This window comes from Lytechinus variegatus, chromosome 6 (assembly GCF_018143015.1).
Source record: "Lytechinus variegatus isolate NC3 chromosome 6, Lvar_3.0, whole genome shotgun sequence".
NCBI classification, from domain to species: domain Eukaryota; kingdom Metazoa; phylum Echinodermata; class Echinoidea; order Temnopleuroida; family Toxopneustidae; genus Lytechinus; species Lytechinus variegatus.
The window spans coordinates 21,876,570-21,903,480 of record NC_054745.1 but is presented as its reverse complement, the minus strand read 5'-3'; the positions used below and the strand labels follow the sequence as shown (position 1 = coordinate 21,903,480).

Here is a 26,911-nt window from a genome sequence, read left to right as displayed (position 1 = left end):
TTTCAAATAATGAAGGAAACCTTTTCTTTCCTTCGTTCTTTATTTCCTCTTCCTTTTTTACTCTTTTTTCTTTCTCTCCTTTATTTTGTCTTTCTCACTTTTATTCATCTTCCCTTCCTTTCTTTTTATTTCTTTCTATGTTCAATTCAAAGAATGACGGAAACCTTTTTTCTCCCTTTTATTCTTTCTTTTATCCTTCTTTTATTGTTAACTTTCTTTATTCTTTTTTGTTTTCCTTCATTCCCCTTCACTTTTTCTTTCTTTCTTTCTCCTCAATTCATCTTTTTTATTTCATTTTTTTCCACAAGTCTTACACTGTGTAGTCTTCTTTGTTGATATTTGTTTATCGATTGTCCCGTATTCCATTTTGTGATATCTGGTCACCCTGCCCATTATGTAAAAATGACGTTCAGCAAAGATCTAACGAGTATAAAATCGCATCGTGATTGGCCCGAAGTTTTATGCGAGGAGCAAATAGCGTTCCATAGTTCTTGCCCGCGAGAATTAGAAGCAAACGTAAACAATCAATAAATAATCGATGGGACAATGAAATGAAGGGGTAATTTGGCGTCATGTCCACGCTTTCACACACTCTGATGAAGAATAACCGGTGTCGGTAAGTCTACGCAAAAATAGAAATAAAATAATAATGACTATTATAATTTTCGTCTTATTTTGGTCTGCAATTATATATAGTAGCGGACGGACTGGTCAACCTTTGCACCGGTTTTTTTGCAACGCTCTTGCCCTTGGCGTCGCGTCGCGAGGAAAAGCAGTGGTTGACACGGCGCCCCGCGTGGCGTGGCTGACTCTGCACCTCGCAACGTACATGTAGTCTAGAGTAGGTCTGGAGTGGCTAGCCAGCAGGCGGCTTCTTGAGAGTAAAAATCATTTACTATTAACGTAGGCTTACTCTTAATGAAGCCAGGTCTTCTTTCTCATTGACCCATACGAAGGAAGCCAAAACCTGAAACTCACCCCCGAGATTTCTACTTTCCTTCTAAAAGATCTAGCCCTAAATCATGTACCAGTACATGAGATAAAACTTCATTTCCGACATTTCCACGCTCTCGTTATTTTTGAACAAGAATTCATTAAAAAAACGAGAAAAATATTGTGAAAAAACAGAAGAGACTTGCCCGATTTTTACGCCGCCATCTTGTTTCCTTTTGTTCTTCGCCGCTTAGGCCTTCTTGTTTTTGAAACTTTTCAATCATATTTCATTATTTTGAGACTGGATTTGCTTTTGAAAGGGAAATCTCATAAATGTTGACTTTTTAATTAAAATGCAAAAATTATGTTTATTTTTTCATATTTGTTTATTTTTTTGTATATTTTTTTTTAGTTTCTTTTTTAATTTTGTTTGTCATGTTTCATTATTTGGAGACTGGATTGCTTATGACAATAGGGAGAATATCTTAAATGTTGATTTTTTTTAAATGCAAGAACTTTAAATAAAGTTGTTTATTTTTTGTTGTGATATTTGTTTTCACTCTTGTAAGAAAATACATGAAAACGCAGAGGACACAATATTTCATTTCCAGGTGGGTCCTGTATTTATTGTTTTTTTATTATTGTTAATTTTACTTTTTTTATTTACTTTTCTTTCTGTTTTTTTCATTAGGGGTGGAGGTTGTGTTATAAACTGGAAAATGGGGATGGGATTGGTACAAGTTTTTGTGTCACCTTTTTTCTCTTGTGTTTAGTGTTTATTTGGAGCTTTGATGTCTGTTTGGTTGTTGTTTAGAGCTTTGTTATTTTTTTTCCTGGTTGTTTTTTGTTTTGTTTTGAAAGAAATAGACCACTCTTTTCCTATTCTTTTGGCTTCCACTGATAATTTGAATTTATTTTTCTCAAAAAAAAGAGAGCTCAAACAGGGCCTTTGTAATACAATGTATGTATACAAATCTAAGAAATATATTGAAAATGATACATGTATGTATACAAATCTAAGAAATATATTGAAAATGATAGAATATACTAAAGCTTAATTTTTATTCTTCTTGATACTTTAGATAAATTGCATACAATGCTATACATATTTTACACTTAGCTGCTCATCTCTCCTAAAAAAGAAATCAAGTGTCCATTGTCTGTAAAATCAAAAGCTACATATTACACATGTATAACAAATTGTTGAAACAATAGAATACATAAGGAATTGGTGAAATAGTCAAATACATCAGAAAAAAGCACACTTGTATTTTTATTTGGTCATACAAAGTACAAAAGGAATTATTTTTATACTTAAAATGAGACATAAGACTTTCTGTTTTTTTTTTTTTTTTTTTTTTTTTTTTTTTTCTTTGTAAAGGAGTGAGTTGGGGCGCGTCACAGCTGCTCCAACTTTCTCCTCGATTTGGTTGGACCTGAGTTCTATGTTACTTTTGATTTTGTTACTGATTTGTTCATTATGTGTCACTCATTATGCAGGATCATTTGGAAGTGATATTTTTTGATGGATTTTCTGTATTTTTGTGAACTATTTTTGACTGTCTCCATTCTCAGTTTGTAAGTAGTAGCCATACTGTACAGCACAGGTTCAAGTCACTATACACTTTCTATTTAGAGTGTTAGGTGAAGTGTACCCATTCATACTGTTCCCTTATTTTGTAAAGGAAGATTTAAAGGTATTGAATTAAACACAATAGGTTACGTAACCTCATACAAATGGCATTCATTCATAATACCTTTACTGTTCAGGGCTGTGCTCTTGTACTGGTTTTAATTTCTTCTAATGTATTTTTCAGTATAGCTGGTGGCGATCAGTTTATTTGTACTCATTTTCTCACAGATTCCCCATCCACTGTGATTCTTAATTCACCATCTTATCTGAGATTACGATATGTAGGTAAAAGAATATCTTATTACTGTACTTCTACATGTACGTCAACTTTTCAGTTAAGTTTTATTCAGTGTGGGGACGTACATCCGAACCCAGGTCCAACCCCTAAAAATAATGAGGATACTTATGCCAACTGTAATTATACAAATAATATATCTAAGATGTGTGCCATTAGAATTAAGTATGACATCAATACCCTGTACCAATTAAATTCTAAGCAATACAATGTATCTTCTACCATATGGTCCACATTAAATGATTTGGGTATTTGTAGAGGTCGAACAAGAAGATGTCGAAAAGGGGGAAGATGTAGACGACGACGAGCGCATCAAGAGCTACCTGAATCCCAGACATCTAATGAAGTCACAAAAGATTCAGTGACCTTAGCCCTGTGGAACGCCAGATCACTGAATAATAAGACTCATATGTTCTGTGACCTCATGATCAACAATCGAGTCGACATCGCAGCTATAACAGAGACGTGGTTCACAGGTGATCATCGCGATGACATCCCACTAGCACAGATATCATCCACCCTCCAGAGCTATATTGTACATCATCAGCCAAGAGAGGGTCGTCTAGGAGGTGGTGTAGCTGTATGCATACATCAATCCTTCAAAGTCAAGGAGTTTAAATCAACCAATATCTTCACATCGTTTGAATACATGGATGTACTCGTTACTGCTCATGGACATGTTCCGGTTCGACTTCTGGTCGTGTATCGCCCACAACGAACCGCTTCTGGACAGTCTACTGATCAGCTTTTTCTTCAAGAATTTTCTACACTTATGGAGCAGCTTGTATCTTCAACGCATCGGTTACTGATTGTTGGTGATTTTAATTATCACGTGGATATTGCTTCGGACTCAAACTCTGTCAACTTCCTGAATGATATTGCAGCTCTTAACCTTCAGCAACACGTCCATTTCCCAACACATACAAATGGACACACATTAGATCTGGTTCTTACACGAGCAAATGAGGCCTTCATTAGTAATGTATCAAAAGAAGGTTATCTACCATCCGATCATGTAGCCGTCACTTGCTCTTTGAACATTCGTAAACCAAAGCCCCAAAAGGTACAGATCAGAACTCGCAAAATCCAAAATATTGATCTTGAGGCATTTCGTCAAGACATTCTTGTGTCTGAGCTATACTCTACCCCCTCGGACACCATAGATGGACAGGTTGACCGGTTTGAGTCTACACTTTCTACTCTCCTAGATAAGCATGCCCCGGTGGTTACACGCGTCATTACAAGCCGACCTGAATCTCCTTGGTATGGTGATGACCTGCGAGAACTTAAGCGTGAACTTAGGGTATTAGAACGTAAAGCTTTCCCACGTGGTTTGGAGATCGATCGGGAGCGTTTCCGAAAGACAGCCCATCAATACAGCAACAAGCTGAAATCTGCAAAGAGTTTGTATCATCGAAACCAGCTTAAAGACTGCACTCCGCGTGAACTATTCAAGACGATTGAACGGTTAACGCAGCCTACCACTTCTTCAGTCATTCCCAGTATAAATAACTGTGACTCAGTAGCTGAATGTTTCGTTGATTTCTTCAAAGAGAAAGTAACAAACATAACCGATCAGCTAAAGGTTACATCTTTGGCTACATCTTCGCCGAGTGGCATCTGTGAGGAGCTTTCCAACTGCAAGTCATCATTTACACACTTCAAAACAGTGTCAGATGAAGAAGTACGTAGGGTAATCATGCAGTCCTCTACATCAACTTGTGATCTTGACCCCATTCCAACATCATTTCTTAAGCAATTACTACCTGAGCTTGTTCCTATAATGACAGAAATCATTAATGAATCATTTATATCTGGTTGCTTCCCTAGTAAATTTAAGTGTGCTAACATCATTCCCAAATTAAAAGGAAATTCTCTGAACAAGGAAGAGCTTAAAAACTACCGCCCTATTTCAAATCTAAGATTCTTTGCCAAGATCTTGGAAAAATTAGCTGCTTCTCAATTACAAGCTTATCTTAACGAATATGATTTACATGCCAAATTTCAGTCAGGTTATCGCCAATACTATGGTGTAGAAACGGCTCTTCTTAGGGTAACAAACGATATTTTGATATCATTAGACAGAGGTGAAGAAGTTATTCTATATTACTAGACTTTTCGTCAGCTTTTGACACCATTAAACACGACATTCTCCTGAAACGTTTAGAGTATATATTTGGGATACGTGATCTGGCTCTACGATGGTTTCATTCATATCTTTTAGGTCGAAGCCATCGTGTCGTCATTGGAAGTGAGAAATCAACTTTCCACTCTTTAACTCAAGGTGTTCCTCAGGGATCTGTACTGGGGCCGATCTTATTTACACTGTACACTTCCCCACTTGAGTCAATCATTGATAAGTTCAAAATACAAAAAATGTTTTATGCGGATGACACACAACTGTATGTTACCCTTAAAAAGTTTAAGGATTCTGACCCCACTGCTGAAATTACACAATGTATTCAAGAGATTAAAGAATGGTCACAGATCAATAGCCTCAAACTAAACGGTGAAAAAACAGAGTTTTTACACATTTCCTCACGTTTCCGAGAAACAGAATCAATCCAGATGTTAAAACTTGGTGGAATGGACATACGCGCAAGTACTTCTTGTAGAAATCTAGGAGTTATATTTGATGATAAATTGACATTCGATGAATTTATATCGCAAAAATGTCGCTCTGCATCATATGCCTTATACAAAATTGGTAAACTTCGTGAATTCTTGGATAAACCCACCACTGAAAAATTGGTACATGCTTTTGTTTTATGTCACATTGATTTCTGCAATAGTCTCCTTTCAGGATTACCTATTAAACAAATTAAAAAACTGCAAACCATTCAAAATTCAGCTGCGAGATTAGTAACACGAACACGCAAGTATGAAGCAATTACTCCAGTTCTCAGAGAATTACATTGGCTCCCTGTCCGTTCCCGGATTGTATTCAAACTTCTAGTTTTTGCACACAACTGTTTTTATAAAATTGCCCCGTCCTATTTACTCGATTTAGTTTCATATTACCAGCCATCCCGAAATCTTAGATCAAGCTCAAAAGCATTATTTGTTGTTCCCTCTGTCTTTACAAAGTCATATGGTGAGCGTGCTTTTACTTATGCCTCTGCTGTCCTCTGGAATGCTTTACCGAATTCAATGAGATATCAAAGTGATTTATGTACATTCAGGAGATCCCTCAAGACATCTTTTCAATGCATAAAAAACTAACTTTGAACTAATGGTCCAATCTAAATATCTCGATTACTTTATTCTTATATACCTTTCACTATTTCTTCTCTAAGCGCATAGGGACATGCTATGCTATGTGTGATGCGCTATACAAGAATTGAGCATTATTATTATTAAAATGAGACATAAGACTTAAAAAAAGACAATACTTCAGTTGAAAAAGAGCTTGAAATTTCCATCAGAAAAACAAAGAAATACATTAGAAATTACAAAAACAATACTTAAAACAAATTAATTTAGGAAATTATCTACATGATGCTGTTTTGATGCCAACTAAATTATATATATTATTTTAGGATGGTTATTTTGTCATTTTGCTATTTTGTCTACCGGTATTTCCTTTATTCTTCAGCTGTTGTACATTTCTGTTCTGTCTAGACTTATGTTCATTTGCATTTCTTTTCAGCACTGCCCTTGCAGTAAGTCTGAACTTAAGTTCTTTGAGTTTAGTGATATTCAGTTGTCATTCATTCTTCTCTGAATTCCTTTCCTCTAGTTCTCTTTTGTCATCTTCATTCCTTCTCTATTCTCTATTCAGGTGTTCCAGTCATTCCATCCCTCATCTGACTCCTAAGTTTCTACTTCCATCATTACATAATCACCAGACATCTCATCTCATTCCTTATTGGTTTATCTTATGAATTGGATTGTTACATTTTAGGTCGATCCTTCCATTTTCTTTAGTTTGATTGGTTGTTATTTCTAATTTAAAAATTTATGTAAATTATAGAATTATTTATTTAATTTTAACTGAGGCAAAGCAGCCCAGATATTAAACGGTGCACTACCAGACTTCTTCGGTTTAAGTTCTCTTCATTTTGCGTCTGTTTCACTTATTTCCCTCTTCAGTTTGATAATTGAGTTTGTTGACTAAGAACTTTATTTTCTACCTCCAAACATAAAATTTTCTCAACCTTACATTATCTTTCATGATCACCTACATTTGGCAAAAAACAGGCGAGTAATTGTGATTTTGCGTAATTTGCATAATTAATTAAAATTAGAAGAAATTATTTTACACATAATAAGAAAAAATACAAGATAAAATAATTACACATCAATTTAGCTGCCTTTCACCTTTCCATTGATACTTAAATTACTTCATAGGGCTCAAAAACAAAGAAGCTAGAGCCTGTCGAAGACTTGGGTTCAAAATGGTCACAAAAATCGGTTCTGTACTCCATTGACTTTACATTAAGACAATGACCACAAATTTTGATTAATATGCGCTACTTAAACTGGAATAACTTCATAATTTCTTGATGAAAATTAGAGTTCTTGGTATCATTCGAAAGGTCTTTTTAAGAGCTTTTAGATGATACCAAATTTATTCATATTTGATTATTTTCATTTTTTTGTCACATACCTAATTCATATTTAGGGTAAGATTTGCTGGGATGATAAAACAAAATTAAAATGTTTTATAAAGGATGCCCTTTTTGCCCCAACACTAGGTGTTTAGAGTCTGATTTGCGCGAGCTGTGGAAGGTGGGGCCGTACTAAACCAAATGATGTGTAAAGGTAAAACCGACGACTGATGGACCTGTGACATAATAAAATATATATCACTGTACTTGCTTAGGGGAACCATTTCAGGGAATACTTGCCAAGAGTGTTTCCAATAAAAAATTTGATTTAAAATAAGAAAGTTATGACATTTTAAAGTTTTGCTTATTTTTCACAAATTGGTGATTAACACAATTCGGTGACATGCAAATGAGACAGACGATGATGTCCCTCACTATTTCTTTTTTTTTTATTGTTTGAATAAAATTGAATTGAATTGAAAATGAAATTGAAATGGTTTATTCAGAAAACTTCATTGCAGCCAAAGGCTGAATCGCGAAATTCTGTACAAGGTAAAATACAAAATATATACAATAACAGTTGCTATAACAAAATGATATGTAAAAGTAATAGAATAAATGTTATATGTTGAAAATTAAGAAAGGAGAAGAGATCAATGATTTTATACATGGGATAACAATAATCTTGGATAGTTGTAGCCACAGTATGATTCTGTGGGGGTAAAGTCAGTAATTCATAAGCTTGCATGAATAAAATAAAAGTAAAACAAATTATAAACAAATGGTATATCTTTAAAGAATTGTATACAGATATTGCCTACCTAGAGTTTGAATATAACATTTCCTCTCCCCGACGGAGTTATATTTTTCCCAAGGGAATATATTTTGCCCGAAGCGCGCAGCGCTGAGGGAAAATATTATCCCGAGGGAAAAAATATAGCTTCGGAGGGGAGTTGAAATGTTATTTATTAAAACGATAGACCAGGCAATATCTGTTATATTATATAGTATATGTGGATTCGCCATCAGAAATTGTATTCATTATCCGGCTCAAACCCGAAATTCTTGCTACTGCTCTGATCCATCTACGTCATAATAGTTTTTTTTTTTTAAATACATTAAGCGCGTTCTTCATGCAATCGACGCGTTAACACTAGCGCGTACATCAACTACCTTGTTGCGCAACTTGTATGCAGCGAGTGACGTCACCTTAGTGGATATAACGCCGCAATTGAAAATACAACGCGGTATATTCCCTGAGGTGACGTCAAAACCTAGAATATAACAAATGCGATCCTCGCAGCCATGGTCACGTGATGGCGTATTGACCTATCACTGATTCGAATCTACATGACCTATGTAATATAATACAATATTTCATTTTTTCAGATTTTACTGAACAATATAGTATTAAACAAAGTTAATTCCACACATGATGAGGGAAGAATGAATCGTTCAAGCTCATGCATTGAAGGAATCAATCCTGCCGGGTACCCATTCACCTCACCTGGGTCGAGTGCAGCACAGTGTGAATAAATTTCTTGCTGAAGGAAAACATGCCATGGCTGGAATTCAAACCCCCTGTCCTTTGTTTGAAAGGCAAGAGTATGATCTCGAACTGAGTCTCACTGACACAAAATCTAATGCCTAGATTCTAGCTTGTGTTGTTAATTTGGCATCTCTGTTTTTTATTACGCTAAATTATCCTTTAGAACTGACCTTCCTTTAACGATTCTTTATCTTCAGATGTGTGTCAATCCAAGCCCCCTGTTGAGAGGTCAAGGAAGTCATCTTGCCTCCGACAAAGATGGATGATTATTCAGATATCCAGGTCTGCTTCACAGCCAAGGAATGGGCAAAGATCAGCGATTACGAACGAATATGTCTCAAGAACATCAAAGAAAACTATGAGATGATCAAAGAAGTTGGTAAGTAGAAATACAATTTTATTTTTCCTTTTATAATTCATATTCATACTTTGATCCAATCCTGGAATTTGAAATTGGTGCAATCAAGTTTTATAGCCTTAATATTCAGAGTGGTTGAGACTAAAATAACAATAATTAAAAAAACCCACACTGAATGCCCGTATTCTGAACTCGGGTTTGAATTAAACCCTGGTTTAAAGTTGTGGTTTAACTATGGAGAGCCAATTGGGGACATATTCCTGACAGCACACATCCAATTCATTCCCTCACATGACAATACTGACTGAATTGAGTTTTCTTCACTATTTTGGCATGATGAAAGAACAAAGTGAACAAATGCGAAACAAAAGAAACAGATTTCAAGATTCTTGGCTTTACGTAATGTTGTTAGCATAGAGTTAGACCGTGGCCTCGGACTTCAGAATACAAGCCTTTAGACGTATTTCTACACCTTTATGTTTGGGGAAGATTTAACAGTCTTGTGTATCTTGAAAATGGATCATCTAGACAGTTAAATGAGCATTCTTAATTACATTTACAAGCCTTTTTTAGCACTATGTAGTCTACAGCAAGACAGGATGGATTCATTAGGGTATCAAGTATTTTGAGTATTTCACTAAATGCATTTACTGTATGTATTGTACTGTTGAATGCTGCTAGATATTGTATTATATTATTGTATAATGCAGCCAAGATTCAATATTCAACCATAAAAATGTGTCATACAGTGTACATAAATATGTAATAAATGGAACAAAATATGGCTAGGGCAAAAAAAAGCAACTGCTTCTAGAGAATGGCCCCCAAAACAATAGTATTGACAAAATTTACAATTAGAAAAGAAAACTAACACACACGCACACACACACACAAACCCTGGTAATTTTAAACATTTTCCATTAAGTACATGTAGGCCCTACACATTCTTTAGAAACAGGATACAGTTGAGCAATCTTTTAGGGAAGTTGGGAGTTGATTCCATTTTTTTATACCAACTAAACCCCTTTTCAATAAGAATATTTTACCTCTACATGAGCTAATTACTCTAATCTTTATGTACTCAGTTAAAAATCAGATTTTCCATTTAAAGTGAATTTAAAAAGGAAAGTCTCACTTTCGGAACATGGAAATTGTGTTTTTTGTTGAGTAGCGTATGAATTGGAAAAATCTGATATTTAACTGAGTACATAAAGATTAGAGTAATTAGCTCATGTAGAGGTAAAATATTCTGATTTATGTGCAGGATTTCAGGTGAGGCAGCCAAAGTTCCTCCGACGTCAACAAGGAACAAAAAAGGAGATCAAAGAAGAGATTAATCGCGAGGAGGAGGATAGAAAACCCAAAGGTTGGTTGATTTAGCCTTCTTAATATTTCTTTGGATACTGTATACTTAGCTTTAATCATTCCTAGGGCTAGGTATTTTATTTCTTAGATCATAGTCAATCAATTAAGCCCTAGGCCTATGTTTTCCCACTTTTCTATGTTCATTATGTACTTTTCGTGATTTATATAGTTTACATGTTATCCATACATGTAAATATAATTTATTGTATTCATATTGAGACATTGTGAACATGAATAAATAAATGAGAAAAATAAATAGTCTTTTAAATTCTTTACAACATGGCTGCATAATTTTTGCTTATGATACGCAGGAATGCAGGGTAGTCCTGGAGGGTCCACGAATCGACCAGTATTAATGCACCATCTGCAAGGAATAAAGAAAGAGATCAAGGAGGAAATTGACATCAAGGATGAGGAGATGGAGTCAGTAGGTTAGTTGGTTCAAGGGGTGTATATACATGTACTCTGTTTAAGGTTACATTACTAAAAAATTAAATTTTATCTTGAAAATGTAAGTTTTTTGTATCTACTTGCTCGGATGTTAATATGAAATTTCCAGGTGAAATTTGAGGAATTGAAAAGCCCAGCGTACACAATGCGATCGGATGTGACATGATTTTTGATAAAATCGCATTTTGCATGATATGTTAAGGATTGGAGCAGTAAAATGAGTTTATTTGAAGTTTGGTATGTTAGAGATAATGAAATCATAATTTTGTTTTGCCGTCGGAGTAAAGTCCGAAATTGGCTTCAAGTCGCAGCCGATGATGATGTCATTACGATTTGAAACCAAATTTACTATTCATTCCTACAGGGAGTCTCGAACTACATATAGACAGAATTTCACTTCAGTTAGTCCTACCACTATTCTGAACTCTCGATCGCTAAGATTTTATTGGTTGGAATGTCCACATCAAATGTTTATCATGCCCCCGCAGACGAAGTCCGAAGGGGGCATCAAGCACTGCTCTTGTCTGTCTGTCCGTCCTTACGTCCATCCCCCACTTGGTTTCCACGCAATAACTCGAAAAATATTTATTTAAAAAATTTTGGTTTGTAGGTCGATGACACCAAAATACAGGCTAAGTTCGAAGCTCATTACATATGCACGTTGGTTCAAAGGTCTAAACTTTGTTTGTTTCTGCACGATGTTAAGTTTAATCATATTCAATGGATTTCTGATCGCGTTAAGCTAGGGCATTTATGTCCGTTTCTAGTTACAATTTCGGACCAGAACAAATTAAATAGTGTGCACCGAGCTTAACATATCAATCAAAGAACTGAAGATCATTCCTTTTATTGAAAAAAAATTCACTCAGTCCTGTGACATCCATAAAGATAATTTAATATTGCAATGGAAATTCTTTAAAAATTCTATCAATAAACACACCCGTAAGCAAAGAGCTTGTTATAAAGTCATGCATATTGGCCCTTCACTTTTATTTTGTTACTAAAATGAAGGGGGATGGAGGTTCAATCTGCTTTATTGAAGTAGAGTTGTGCCACAATGTTTTGGCCCAACAAAGCTTCAAGTTCAAGTGACTAGATATATTGTGTATTGCAGTTCTTAGATACCAAAAGCTTTGCTCAAAGTGTCTCAGCACCCTGAATCAGAGATGCCAAGTTCAAAGACCAGCTATGCATGAGATTTTCTGTAAATCTGAGTGAGATCACAGACATTGTGTACAATGTATATGGGGATAGGCTGTGATAGTTGCGTGAGACAGAGTTTTGAGGGGATGAACAAGAGTCCAAAATGCTTGAGTCTCACGCATAATGCGTGAGACTTGGTAGCTCTGCCTGAATATTAAATTCTTTGATTATTTTCTTGTTTCAATATACAGGACTTGTGCATCATCAGCAAGGAATTAAGATAGAGATTAAAGAAGAAACTGATATCAAGGATGAGGAGATAACTTCATCAGGTTGGTAGATTTAGCTGCCTTTTATATTCAAATGTATATGTGATTCACAAATCTTCCCCCAAAAAGGTAGATGATTACCGAAAATTTGGAAAGTGAATAAAAGGACTTGTTGGCATTGCAAACTTGCATTACTTTTGGCCAGCAGGGCCTTTATCAGGCCTATAATGCATTGAAACAAAATAGAACATAACCATACAAATAAAATTGTAACAATAAAGTAAATAAAGGGTAACAAAGGGTACAGAACAGAAGGATTACAGTCAGATAACAAAAAATAACAACAGAGGGGGAAATGACTTAAACGAGATGGTAGAATACAATAGAAACGATTGGGAAACTTAAGTGTGTGGAAAGACAAGGTATTTTCTGGCATTGACATTAACTTTGGTTTCTGTGCATCTGGAGGAGTAGTAAGTCTTGTGTAGTTAATACTGTGAATAAAAATAGAGGATAATGTTTCAAGTAAAATGACAACTTGTTTCAGTATTATTCTATATCCTATGTCATTTTACTTGAAACATAAGTTGGGTATGCAAAAAGGGTGGCGTATGAACAATTTTCTACATGGTGCCATGGATAAATTGTTGCTACATCACAGCATCTTGACCAAATTTATTGAGTAATATCTCATTTTGAAGCTAGAACTATAGGCTAAATATATTATTATGAATTAGATCAATACAAATCAGGAACAAAAACTATAGCCCATTAAGTTTGAAGTAACAGGGGTAAATGAAAAAATATTAATTAAACCTGATTAACAACCTACTATAATATGTAATATGACTGTTATCCTCATATTTCTGGGCGTTTTAAAGCAGGGAACAACTAAATGTCATGAAAATTTGACAATTTTGAAAATATGCAGCAATGGAATACATGTGTATGTCAGCTCTGATCTGCAACCTAATCAATTAGTAAACCGGAGAGATTTGGTTAATTATCTAATTTGTAATCTTAATTTTTAGTACAAATGTTGTGTATCATTGCAACAAACATTTCTACCCATGATGTTGTCATTTTGCCAAGCATATAAATACAGTAACAGGTATTTTGAGGGCAAAAATGTAAATTAAATACTGTTAATTAATTAGTATAATTAATATGCATACAATAATAGATAATTATTCGATTTTTGGTACAGATTTAATTATTGATGTTTCAAGATTATAACTGCAATTTACTAGGGTGATCCAATGTTGCATTAACTTTTGACACCATTTTATGTGCAGCAGGTCCAATTTGAGAAAAACACATTTCAAAATTCACATTTACATTGACGTCTATGTAATGATTAGCTGTTAATTAGTGATTTTAAGGAAAAATGAAGGTATCCGAGACCTAAAACTTTTTCATTATTTAGAGAATGGTAATAGCTATAACATATCAAAAAATAATTTTTTTGACCATTTTTTTAACCTGTTCACAAAATTGGACCACCTTATGACATGCTACCACAAACAACAATATATCGCATATTTTGTTCCAAGGGACTCTGCTTTTTTCACTATTTTATTTCGCCAAGTAATTGAATTTGATTGGCAGAATCACAGTTTTTGTCTCTTCTGAAATGCAGTGTGAGACTATAGGCGCCGCTTTTCCGATGGCGGCGGCATCAAGACCAAATCTTAACCAAAGGTTAAGTTTTTGAAATGACAGCATAACTTAAAAGGTATATGGACCTAGTTCATGAAACCGGGCCATAAGGTTAATCAAGTATTACTGAACATCATGCCTGAGATTCATGTCACATGACCAAGGTCAAAGTTCATTTAGGGTCAATGATCTTAGACCATGTTGGGGGAATCAACATCAAAATCAACTTGTTAGCAAGTTTGTATGTGATGTTCATGTACACAGAGAGTCAAATTTGAAAAATAGATCACTTTTTCTCTTTTTTTTCCAGGATTCTTTTCCACGCTATGTAGGGACCAATACAGAGTTCCTGAGAAACGTCAAGAAAATAACAATGAGTTGCATGAAAAGATTTCCAAACCAGTGAGTACTGCTAAAATTTAAGTTAAATTTAAGGAGATTTCACTTCCACCACAAATGACGGATGCAAGATTGTAGAAAATGCTTTTCAAGTGCTTTTTGTGACAATCAAGTCTGTTAGAATTGGTATATCAAAATAACAGTACATTTTATCAATTGGCTCTTTTTGCACAGCGTTCATTAATTATTGGTAGCCCTTTATGCACGCGCTTAGGTGCATAATTTGTATACTTTTATTGTTATTAACATTACAAAATGGCTTTGAAATATGTTGGTTGTTCAGTACATATTTCGGATTGATCAGTTTCGTTTTGGAGCCCATTATTTTGTTTGGTATTAAAATCACCACCATAAGTGCAAGTCACCATCCTTATTCCACACCTTTGTTACATTCAATAATTACAAGATTTCATCTTTTTAAGGTGATGTTAGTATAATTTATCTGAAAACTTGAAGGTTTCTGCCTTGTATTATTTACTTTAGTTCACCATTAAGTCCGAAAATGTGTCTGATGATGACGGCAGTCTGCTTGATGGTACTTGTGGTGGTGGCGGAATGCAAATCGATGATCTCCGTCAAGTGACAGACTTTGAAAAAAACATCCAGAAAGAAACCAATCCAACAACATCAGGTGATCTCGACACTCAGTCATGTGATCAGAAGGCCGAACAAACTTTGACAGAAGTAGCTTCACAAGGTGGCAAGATTACCAAGCGATCAAGTGATCTCAACGCTCAGTCATGTGATCAGAGGGCAGAACAAACTTTGACAGAAGTAGCTTCAGGGGGCGACCAGACTCCCAAGCAATCAGGTGATCTCAACACTCAGTCATGTGATCAGAAGGCCGAACAAACTTTGACAGAAGTAGCTTCACAAGGTGGCAAGATTACCAAGCGATCAAGTGATCTCAACGCTCAGTCATGTGATCAGAGGGCAGAACAAACCTTGACGGAAATGGCCTCTGAAGATGACCAGAATCCTATCAAATCCAAAACTTCTCAAATAAAAGTTGTTGAGGGAAAGGCTCAATATGATAAAGGTAAGAATGATGTAAAATAGTATGTTAGATTTTCTTTGATGGGGGGAGGGGGAGGAGTCTTGTCGGTCTTCTTGATCATTCCATAATGAAAACCCATATTTTATTGTTTGAAATAAACATGAAATGAAATACTCTGAAAATTTACTTTTGCTAAATGACCATGGGGCCAACAGCCGCTGTGAAAGCTGTGTGGCTCATCATGATTGTTTTATGATTTTTATTCTTTCAAGCAACAGTATGCTTTACATCTGGGTGGGTATTTGTTGAAATACCATCCTATCTCTGTATTAAAAAGTGGAAATAAGAGTAACCAAGTATCACTGAACATCTTGTGCGAGTTATAGTAGAACTTTTTCAAAGTCAGCAATGCTGCTATGTGGAATGGCGTGATGCAGGTGAGACGGCCAGAGGCATTCCACTTGTTATTCTTTCAAGCAACAGTATGCTTTACATACGGGTGGTTCTCAGCCATTTTCACAGCATTTTTAAACCTGCTGCCCAAACAAACAAGGAACTTTAATTTGTTTCCTGGTAACAATAAAGTAAAACTTGGTAGTCGGGTAAAAAAAGATGGCAACCAACCAAAAAGTGTCGTCCATGGGTCAATCAGTGTTGAAAACAGCGTTGCACTCAACCCAGGTTAGGTAAATTGGTACAGTTAGGAAGTAATTCCTCAAGAAGCTGTGAACGCCTAGCTTAGCCGGGAGATATAGGAGCGCCTTGAGCACCTAACAAGGTGGATATGTGCGCATTATAAATTCCCTATATTATTATTATTATTATGAAAATGCTGTGTGTTGTATATGGACATTTCTGAGTCCTGTATGGGGCAACATTTTCACTTGTTAATTCACCCATAAGCAAACTGTTTTTGATGGTCATTAGATTTTCACATGACTACGCACTGTAACTTTATTATTGACACAAGTATTCAGCTTAGACACTAGAAATTGTGTTGCAATGCTCCGTATGACACTATGGAATCGCCCTGCTAAGATCTTCAGGATTTGTTCCCTACCATGCCCACCCCTTTGCTTCCCAGACGCAACTAAATTCACCATACACAGGCTCTGAAAATTCACTATCACACTAGTCGTGTGTTACGATACTGCAACAAATAACAAGTAAAATTTGAGTGTTGAAATTGAATTTCCTTTTTTTATTACAGGAAATAAATCATGTACTTAAACAAAATAAAACCAAACAATAATCTTACATCAATCTCTTGAAGTGTCTGATGTACAATCCAGGGTTATAGTTCACTGTTATGATAGTCCAGTATATAATCCAGGTTGGCTGGGAAGATTCCTTATTAATGATGGCGATGATGAAACTGATGTTGAAGTACGATGAATAATAAGAGTCACTGAAATGAGTTGAAATGTCCGTGAAGACGATGTTGATGATGATTAACAGTCAATTTCAGCAATCCATGGGTTGAAGAGTGTTCATTAAAACAGGTTGATGATCTCGATGAGAACTGAGAATTCCTCTCTCAAAATAACTGCAAACAGTTCATTGATGGTGTGCAAATCATTCCACAGAAGATAAATATTTCAGGTAGAAATAAAGTCTGGCGTGAAACTCTTAGCTCTGATCTGATATGATCTGATGAAGTGATCTGTTATGATGTGATGTTGTCCGTGAAGAATCTACCAGTTTAATACTAATTACAACTATTCTAGATCCTTCTATTATTCACTATTCTGGAGGCTTCTAGTATTCACTATTGGAAGCTTCTGGTATTGTCTTTTAAAAGAACGCTCTCCTTCCTGGAGTAATTACATTCTGGAAGACTCTTGAATGACCTCAGTGAAATTAACATGTGTCAACAAAATAGCTAAGGCTATTGTTCATTTCCACTATCAATACAATTCTATTGTAAAGTAATCTCTATTCAGAAATAACAATAATCCTTGGCCTTTAAATAGACACAGAGGCCTGCTTAACAAAAGCTTTTACAAATATGTTGTGGAATGTTCTTGATCATTCCAAAATATCCTTAAAGGGGGAAATTACTAAATAAATGAATGTAAATGCTTTTACAATTCTTCTTATATATAACACATGTTACACAAAACAACAGGTGTGCTGGCTAAGTTGGCACACCTCCGTCTCACAACCTGGAGGTCGGAAGTTCACTGAAACATGGTTTGTGTCATTTTTTTTCCTTTGAAATAGATTCTGGAATCTACCGATGTGAGGACTGTGGATCATTCTATGCTATTCCTCTCATCTTATCAAGACATGTTTGGTGCAAGCATGGACATCCTGGTATCGTTCTGACGAAAGATTTGACAAAGGGAGGCACTGTACAAATCATCAGTGGAGAAATTAAACAAACTTTTAGAGGGCTCCCATTGGAAGAAACACAAATCATGAAAACAAGAAGAAAAAAAGGGAATCTAATACTTACGATTGATTCGTGTGGCAGTTCACCACATCTGAGAAGCCTTAAACAGAATTTTGCTATAGAGAAGTGTTATGTGGCTGTTCGGTGTGGTATTGCATTTAGTCACAAGTCAGCTGACATTAAACGTAGACAAAGCAGTAAAATTGTTAAGAAGACTCGGAAACGATGTGTTAAGAAATGCAACCCTGTAGGCCTTTGTGATCAATGTGGTAAGGTATTCAAGAGCAAGTACCATCTTAAGTCACATAAAAAAAATCCATACAGGTGAGAAGCCCTTTGTATGTGATCAATGTGGGAGAGCTTTTAGGCAAAAATCATCTCTCACTGCACACAAACAAAGCATCCAGATAGGTACATGTAAGAAGCTGTTTGCTTGCAATGAATGTGATAAGGTATTTACTCATGAAAGAGGTCTTAAAAAACATAAAAGTGTCCATACAGGTAAGAAGCCACATGTATGTGATCAATGTGGTAAGGCATTTGATCTTGCTCGTCGTCTAACACAACATAAACTAATCCATTCAGATGAGAGATCCTATGTATGTGATCAGTGTGGTAAGGCATTCAAAGATCCAAGGAATCTTAGAAGACATAAAGCAATCCATACAGGTGAGAAACCCTATGCATGTGATCAGTGTGGTAAGGCATTTAGTCAAGGATATTATCTCAAACAACATAAACTAATCCATACAGGTATGAAGCCCTATATATGTGACCAGTGCGATAAGGCATTCTCTTCTAAATCCTATCTCTCAAAGCATAAACAAAGCCATGTAGTTGAACGGCCTTATGTATGCGATCATTGTGATAAAACGTTCATTGAACAATCCCATCTCACCGAACATAAAGTGATCCACACAGATCCGGATCGCTATCCGTGTGACGAGTGTGGTAAGGCATTTGCCTTCAAGTCTTCTCTCGTTAAACATAGAATAATTCATGCACGTGTGAAGAGGTATGTATGTGATCAGTGTGGTATGGCATTTACTATTAAATCCAATCTAAGGGACCATCTACAGGTCCACACAGGTGAGAGGCCATATGCATGTGATATTTGTCGTAAGGCATTCGCTGCAGCCACCTATCTCAAAATTCATAAACGAATCCACACAGGTGAGAAGCCTTATGTATGTGATCTGTGTGGTAAGGCATTTAGCAATACTGCTACTTTCCTGAGACATAAACGAATCCATGCAAATGAAAAGCGCTATGCATGTGATATATGTGGTAAGGCATTCAATGTTAAAAATTATATGACTAAACACAAACTAATGCATACACGATAGAAACCTTACATTGTTGATATCTGTATAAGGCATTCATCGTATAACAATTTCTCACTAAAAGCAAATGCATACGTCTTAGAAGTTTTATTCTAGTTATATTTTGTGTAAGATATTCATCATAAAGTAATGTCTCACAAAGCAAAAACAAATACACACTAGAAACCTTATGCTAGTGATATCTGGTTAAACGCTAAATAGATTGGGCTATTTCAATCAGCCCCCTTATGGTCTTAGCTTTCGATCGTGACTAAAATTGGCATGCGCGTCATCCATTGCATAATCTGCAAAACTATAAAATGAAATTCTGGGAAAAAATCTCATTGTTAATTAATTATGCTAATTTGTAAAATGAAAAAAAAGCTCTAATTCCATTCATTTAACTAACTAAATAATGCCCTTAAAATGCCAATTTTGGGGTTATAGGAATCTAATAAAATAGATCTTTAATTAATTTCAACAAAAAAAATCAACATCCCATTTATTTTCTTATGTATGTTAATGTTTTCTGAATGTATGTATTTCTTTTTTGTGTGTTTTTTTATTGTTTTTCAATGGAAATTATCAGGGACTTTATTTTTACCATAAAAAAGATGCAATTACTTTATTTTAATTAGTTGAAAGAATAATAATGATACATGAGTGCTTAAAACACTAGTTTCTTTGGATTTGTACACAAATTAACATTTTTTAGTAATTTGGGGTATGCATGCACTTATGAAATGATGCATGATTTCAGATCTGTGTACGCGGAGGTCTCAAAAGTTGCGCCAGACTTGAAAGTAAAAAGTCAGCGAGCGAAGCTGTAAAAAAAAAATATCATGGCGGATTTATCACGAAAAATGTCATCGTAAAATAATGTCTCACTCAACACAAAAATGCATACATGCTAGAAGTTTTATGCTAGTCATATCTTGTGTATTGTGGGCATTCGGCATAAAGCAATGTCTCACTAAACACAAACAAATGCATACACCCTATAAACCTTATGCTAATATCTGGTATAATGCATTCAAACAATATCTCCTATATCTCACTAAATACAAACTAAAGCAAACACAGTAGAAACCCTATGCTATTGATATCTGGTGTAAGGCATTAATCCTGAAACAATGTCTCACTTTACACAAAATAATGTATACATGGTAAAAGTTTTGTGCTCATGATATATGCTATAAAGTATTGATGTAAGCAATATGCCACTTAACACAACTTTTGCATACATGCCAGAAACCTTACGCAAGTGACTGAGGCATTCAGTTTAAAACAATATCTCACTGAACACAAACCAATGCATACACGCACAAAAGCTTTGCAAGTGTTTTCTGGTATAAGGCATTCAGAATATCTCACTAAACACAAACAAATGCATCCACACTAGAAACCTTATACTACTGATATCTGGTATTAGGCATTCAGTATAAAAGAATGTCTCACTATTGAAACAAACTAATGCATACATGTACATGGAAATCTTATGGTAATGATAAATGCTGTAATGCATTCAGTGTGAACAATACCTCACCAAACAAAATAATGTAAACATGCAAGAAACCTTATGCTAGTTGTGTCTTGTATAAGGCATTCAGCATCAAGCAATATATCACTAAACACAAACTAATGCATACACACTAGAAACCATAAGGCATGAGGTTTAAAACAATATCTACAATATCTCAATACCTCACCAAACAAAATAATGTAAACACGCAAGAAACCTTATGCTAGTTGTGTCTTGTATAAGGCATTCTGCATCAAGCAATATATCACTAAACACAAACTAATGCATACACACTAGAAACCATAAGGCATGAGGTTTAAAACAATATCTACAATATCTCACGAAATACAAACTAATGCAAACATGGTATAAACCTTATGCTGGTGATATGTGGTATAAGGCATTCAGTTTAAAACAATATCTCACTTTTTAACAAACTTATTCATACTCACTAGAAAACTTATGCTCATGATGCAATGTAATGCTTTGATTCGTTTCTTGTAAACAATATCTCACTAAACACAAACTAATGCAAACACACTAGAAACCTTTTGCTTGAGATATCTGGTATAAGGCATTCAGTGTAAAAATGTCTCACTATTAAAACAAATTAATGCATACATGGTGGAAACCTTATGATCATGATATATGCTGTAATGCATTCAATGTGAACAGTATCTCACTGAACACAAAATAAAGCAAACACGCAAGAAACCTTATGCTAGCTGTATCTTGTATAAGGCATTCAGCATTAAGCAATATACATGTATCACTAAACACAAACTAATGCATTCGCATTAGAAACCTTAAGGCATGAGCTTTAAAACAATATCTTACGAAATACAAACTAATGCAAACATGGTGTAAACCTTATGCTGGTGATATGTGGTATAAGGCATTTGGTTTAAACAATATCTCATGTTTTAACAAACTTATTCATACTCACTGGAAACATTGTGCTCGTGATATAATGTATGATTTAATTCATTTCATGTAAACAGTATCTCACTGAATACAAACTAATACAAACACATTAGAAACCTTATGCTTGTGATATCTGGTATAATTCTACTTTTGAGACCAACTTTGTGATGCCTGGGTATGCGATTTTGAATTCATGCAACATTATGTAATTTATTGTCAGATGGAAATTGCTGAAAATGTGATTTTAAGTGGTAAGATTTTTGCAAGTGATTATGTTTGCTTTCATTGACAGCAGTCTTTTCATTTAGTGCAGTTGCCCAAAGTAATATTACAAACTTTGTAAACAAACAAAATTTGAAAAGCAAAAATCAAAGAAATATGTAAGAAATTTTAAAGCAGTAAAATAAAAAATGCTTAAGAAATGGGTTTTGGGTACTGGAATTTTGTTGTTAGGAATGTTATAAACAATATTTTAACTTTAAAGGTCAAGTCCACCCCAACAAAAACTTGATTTGAATCAATAGAGAAAAATCAGACAAGCACAATGCTGAAAATTTCATCAAAATCGGATGTAAAATAAGAAAGTTAAGGCATTTCAAAGTTTTGCTTATTTTCAACAAAATAGTTATACGAACGAGTCAGTTACATCCAAATGAGAGAGTCGATGATGTCACTTACTCACTATTTCTTTTGTTTTTTATTGTTTGAATTATACAATATTTCAATTTTTTACGAATTTGACGATTAGGACCTCCTTGCCTGGAGCACAAAATGTTAAAATAATGGAATGCCACGTGTTCAGGGAGGAATGAAACTTCATTTCACATGACAATGACGAGAAAATCAAAATATTTCATATATCAAACAATAAAAAACAAAAGAAATAGTGAGTGAGTGACATCATCGACTCTCTCATTTGGATGTAACTGGCTCGTTCATATAACTATTTTGTTGAAAATAAGCGAAACTTTAAAATGCTATAACTTTCTTTTTTTTCTTCCGATTTTGATGAAATTTTCAGTGTTATGCTTGTTGATTTTTTCTCTGTTTACTCAAATCAAGTTTTTGTTGGGGTGGACTTGACCTTTAAGAATAGACTAGCCTTGTATGACCTTCATTAAATGAATTAAAACAAAACGAATGAGTCTATTATGAAATTTGTGAATTAAGTTCATTTTACTCATAGATGCAACCGCATTGATTATGTCATTCTCTACCTCGGGCAAATATTCCTCGCGATTTTCCTCATCTCAAAACACATAGGAATGAGGAAAAATACATCAGACCTTTCATTACCGATCTTATCTCACAACACATAGAATAATACAAGTACTACAAAACCTTGAATGGGCTGAAAAACACTGCTGTTATGCAATAGATTGTGTATTCAAAACCACCGAAGTGAGACTAATTTATATATTTTTATAGAACTTAGAAAGTGAAAAGATCTTTCTAGTTATGTGAATTTACGTGTATCTAGGAATATGTCACTTTGGAATTAATTCAGCCGTATATCTTAGACTTTTCTTTGAGGGGGATGGGGAACCCTCTGTATTTTGTATACTTATGTAAATGCAAAAACATTTTTTGCTGTTTGATTTATTAATAGTTGTTTCGTGTGTGTGCGTGTGTTTTAACTAACCTATGATTTGTAGAATTTGCAATATTCACTGTGTGTGCCTAACTTGAATGTTCTTTTTTTATATAATGAATATAGTGATTTATATTGCAATTGTAAACAAAACTATATTCTGATACTTGATTTGTTGGTGCAATGCTAGACTAGAAAACGTTCCCTAGTGCAGTGTGCCTTCTATTTATTTAAATGGACAAATGAAAAGCGTCCGTGTAATATTTTCATATATTTATCTTGAATTTCCAAGTTGTTCAATAGACATGTTCCATACAATAAATTGAAGGATAATTTTTATACTGTGTTGATTTTTTTTCCTTTGGAAAAGGAACTTGATTGTGAGAGATCAAATTCATGTGTGGCATCATTGACCCTATCTAGGCCGGGGGGGGGGGCTCGGAGGCCCCCCTCAACTTATTGCGCGATATTTATGCCGCGCAAATTTTTTGACCGCGCCGCTCACTGAATTTTTACTTTCAAGTCTTGCTGAACTTTTGAGACCAGTTTTGCGTCACCCGGGTATTTGGTTCCGAAATTACGCAACATTATGTAAGTGGATGTCAGACCAAAAATTGCTCAAAAGCGTAGTTTTGTGTACAAAGTCAATGCCAATTTTGTTTTCAACCAAAATTCATAAATGTATGATTATTTTTAGTTTTGCTGGTCTAAATGTATTTATTTTATGCTTTTTATGATCTCAGAAGAGTCCCCAACAAATTTCATTGAAAAAACAATGAAAAACTAAAGGTAAAATACAGAGAAATACATAAGAAATTGCAAAAAAAATATAATACTTGAGAAAATTATTTGATATCGCAATTATTTTTATGTACACTTGCTAAGAACATCACAAAGAGTTTCTATACCAAAAATTAGTACATTTTGGATTTTTCTTAGGGAGTCAGAGGAAAAAGTATGAGTTCGCATACTAATTACGCATGAATTAGCATTATCACTTAATAGCGATTCACACGAAATAAATTACTATAATTATGTAGATTCTGTCCCAGGCAACCCGCGTACCAATTTTCGCCGCGGCCAACAGCCAAGATCTCAAGGGGGGGGGGGGGTTGGCCATATAAACTCCCAACAACCCCGGCCTAAATAGGGTTAAATGTTCTTCAGCTTGCATTAGATTTGATGGTTACAATGTTGATCAGGGCCATGTTAAAAATAACTAAAAGCTTGGGTCGATTGTGGAGCTAATTTTCTTTTATTGATTACACATAATAATGAATGCAGTAACACCACAACAGGAATTATGTGTTATAGTGTGCTCGTTAAAACTACACTACTGTACATTACAGCGTGTCCCTCAAAAAAATGTTGATGGCACTTTAAACGGAATATCAAACATATCATTACAATTAATATAAACAAAAGAGAATAAAAAAGGAATAAAGGAGCGACGTGAATTTCAATACGTAGAGATTAATAAAGATAACCATGAAGTCAATCCTATTGTATAACCGTAATTTTTTTTTTCGTACAACTGAATTTCATTATACACTGAGCTATTGAGCCTTCTTTCAGAACTTATTAGAAAACCTTTCACTCCAAGTTTCGTTAATGCTTTGAATAAAGTACACAGTACAATCACGTCTTCATTTGCTGTCTTTAAAATCCTTTTTAGATTTGCGGGCCGATACTTAAAATTTTAAAGGAATTTGAAAGTTTAAGAAGATTGGCATGATATCCTTAAAAGTTGATTTATTGATTGATCGAGTGAGTGATTGATTGACTGATTGAACGATTCATTGATTGCTTGATTGATTGCTTGATTGAATGAATGATTGAATGATCGATTGATTGAATGATTGATTGATTAAATGATTGATTGATTTAATGATTCATTGATTGATGGATGGATAGACAAATACAAGGAAATTAATTATAATAAATATCTATTAATCCATGATCTCATCTTAATCTCATCTAATAATCAGAGGGGAGGAATGAATAGGTCATAGCCTTGCAGATATACGTCCATGACTGAACGTGAACATAATTTGCGTAAATACTCCCCAATCTGAAGCTGACTACGCATTGAAAGGGGGAGTGAACTGTGTGTGATCTCTCATTGACTGTGTGCCATAAATACATAGTCGTAAAATATACGTTTTCAGATACCTACACAGCAAAAACTGGTGTTAACCGGTGTACATAGAAGACCACACCAGTTATTTTACACCGGTGTTAAATTGGTGGTGTTAATTTTACACCTATAGGTGTTATTACAACACCTATGGTTGTTACATTTACACTCTTTGGTGTAATGTTCAATCTCTAGGGTGTTATTTTAACACCTCAGGGTGTGGTCCTCTGTTAACACCAATTGTTGTCAGTTTAATAACACCACAGTTTTTACAGTAATACACAGAGGATAAATTGACTGATGTAATTTTTTATTTTGTATAGAGAAACCAAAATGATTTGAGAGGAAAAGTAATTGTTTTGCTACTTGGTAACATAATTATTGCGGTATAAATGTATTGAGTAGTTAATTAGCATGTTATCATTCAAGTGGGTCTGGGTCAGGACGCTGGCAGGTACGAGTCGTTGAGGACTCGAGATGGCGCTATTGGTACGTATCTGCTTTATCTGCTTATGGATGGAGAGGTTTCCTGATGTGTATAATGAACAAAATTTCCATATCCTTATGATTGAATCATATCACATGAAACTTAATCCAGGTGTAGGGAATGAATGAAACGGGCGTAAAGAATATGAACAATAATTATAATGCTGTAATAATATACCCCTCTAAACAGTGCGTATCAAAAAAAAAGTTTACACTTAAAAAAGCCCTGGGAATGAAAAAAATATACATCATGTGGGCAATTTTTTCACATATAATCTTGGTTTAGGGGCTATATTCATAGGTCGACACCACACTGCAAAATCACCGGTGTTGATTTAATACTAGCCTGGTATCTATATTCTGTCCACACCAGAGAAGAGTTGAAACAACATCAATTAATGATCTAACCTGTATTGGTTTAACACTAATTGGTGTTGCTTAATGTCAGATTGGTGTTAGCTTAACATCAAACCGGAGTTGTTTCAATACCTCTCTGGTGTGGATCGATATAGATACCACGCTGGTGTTAAATTAACACCGGCATTTTTGCAGTGCACTGGCGTATTATAAATCACAATATGTATCTCTTTATTCCTCGTAAACATGGTAAAGGATGGTCCAGGCTGGGAAATTCACAAAGCAAAATACTGAAAATTTGATCAAACCCGGATAACAAATAACGAAGTTATTGAATTTTGAAGATTCGCGTTTATATTCCTATAAAACAGGTAAAGGCATGTCTTCATTCATTAGGTGGGCCGGTGATGTCATATCCACACTTGTCCTTTTGTATTTTATTCATGAAATTAGATTTATTTAACATTTTTCTACCAAGAACTAAAACAATTGGATTGACAACTCATTAAGTACATTAGTTATATGTTGCAGTAACTTATTTCATCATAATCATGATATTTGTGATTTCATGTTAATA

At 34.7% G+C, this 26,911-nt stretch overlaps 2 protein-coding genes across 2 annotated transcripts; both read left to right on the top strand.

The window, feature by feature from the left end:
• Positions 1–469: 469 nt before the first annotated feature.
• Positions 470–13,074, top strand: LOC121417207 (probable histone-lysine N-methyltransferase PRDM7). The gene is made up of 5 exons (XM_041610824.1): positions 470–616; positions 9,158–9,339; positions 10,583–10,684; positions 10,995–11,114; positions 12,528–13,074. Exons 2-5 carry the CDS (start codon positions 9,219–9,221, stop codon positions 12,614–12,616), a joined length of 432 nt encoding a protein of 143 aa, XP_041466758.1. The 5' UTR covers positions 470–616; positions 9,158–9,218; the 3' UTR covers positions 12,617–13,074.
• Positions 13,075–15,158: 2,084 nt separating this feature from the next.
• Positions 15,159–19,862, top strand: LOC121417634 (zinc finger protein 708-like). The gene is made up of 3 exons (XM_041611372.1): positions 15,159–15,642; positions 17,824–17,954; positions 18,247–19,862. Exons 1-3 carry the CDS (start codon positions 15,159–15,161, stop codon positions 19,339–19,341), a joined length of 1,710 nt encoding a protein of 569 aa, XP_041467306.1. The 3' UTR covers positions 19,342–19,862.
• The last annotated feature ends 7,049 nt before the right edge of the window (positions 19,863–26,911 follow it).

Bases quoted from the DNA above. Each gene is read 5' to 3' on its own strand.
- LOC121417207 (XM_041610824.1), top strand. From the start codon at position 9,219: ATGGATGATTATTCAGATATCCAGGTCTGCTTCACAGCCAAGGAATGG. The intron at 9,340-10,582 runs GTAAGTAGAAAT...ATTTATGTGCAG, and splicing joins TGAGATGATCAAAGAAGTTG to GATTTCAGGTGAGGCAGCCA. The intron at 10,685-10,994 runs GTTGGTTGATTT...TATGATACGCAG, and splicing joins GGAGGATAGAAAACCCAAAG to GAATGCAGGGTAGTCCTGGA.
- LOC121417634 (XM_041611372.1), top strand. From the start codon at position 15,159: ATGCAAATCGATGATCTCCGTCAAGTGACAGACTTTGAAAAAAACATC. The intron at 15,643-17,823 runs GTAAGAATGATG...CCTTTGAAATAG, and splicing joins AAAGGCTCAATATGATAAAG to ATTCTGGAATCTACCGATGT. The intron at 17,955-18,246 runs GTACAAATCATC...GCAACCCTGTAG, and splicing joins ATTTGACAAAGGGAGGCACT to GCCTTTGTGATCAATGTGGT.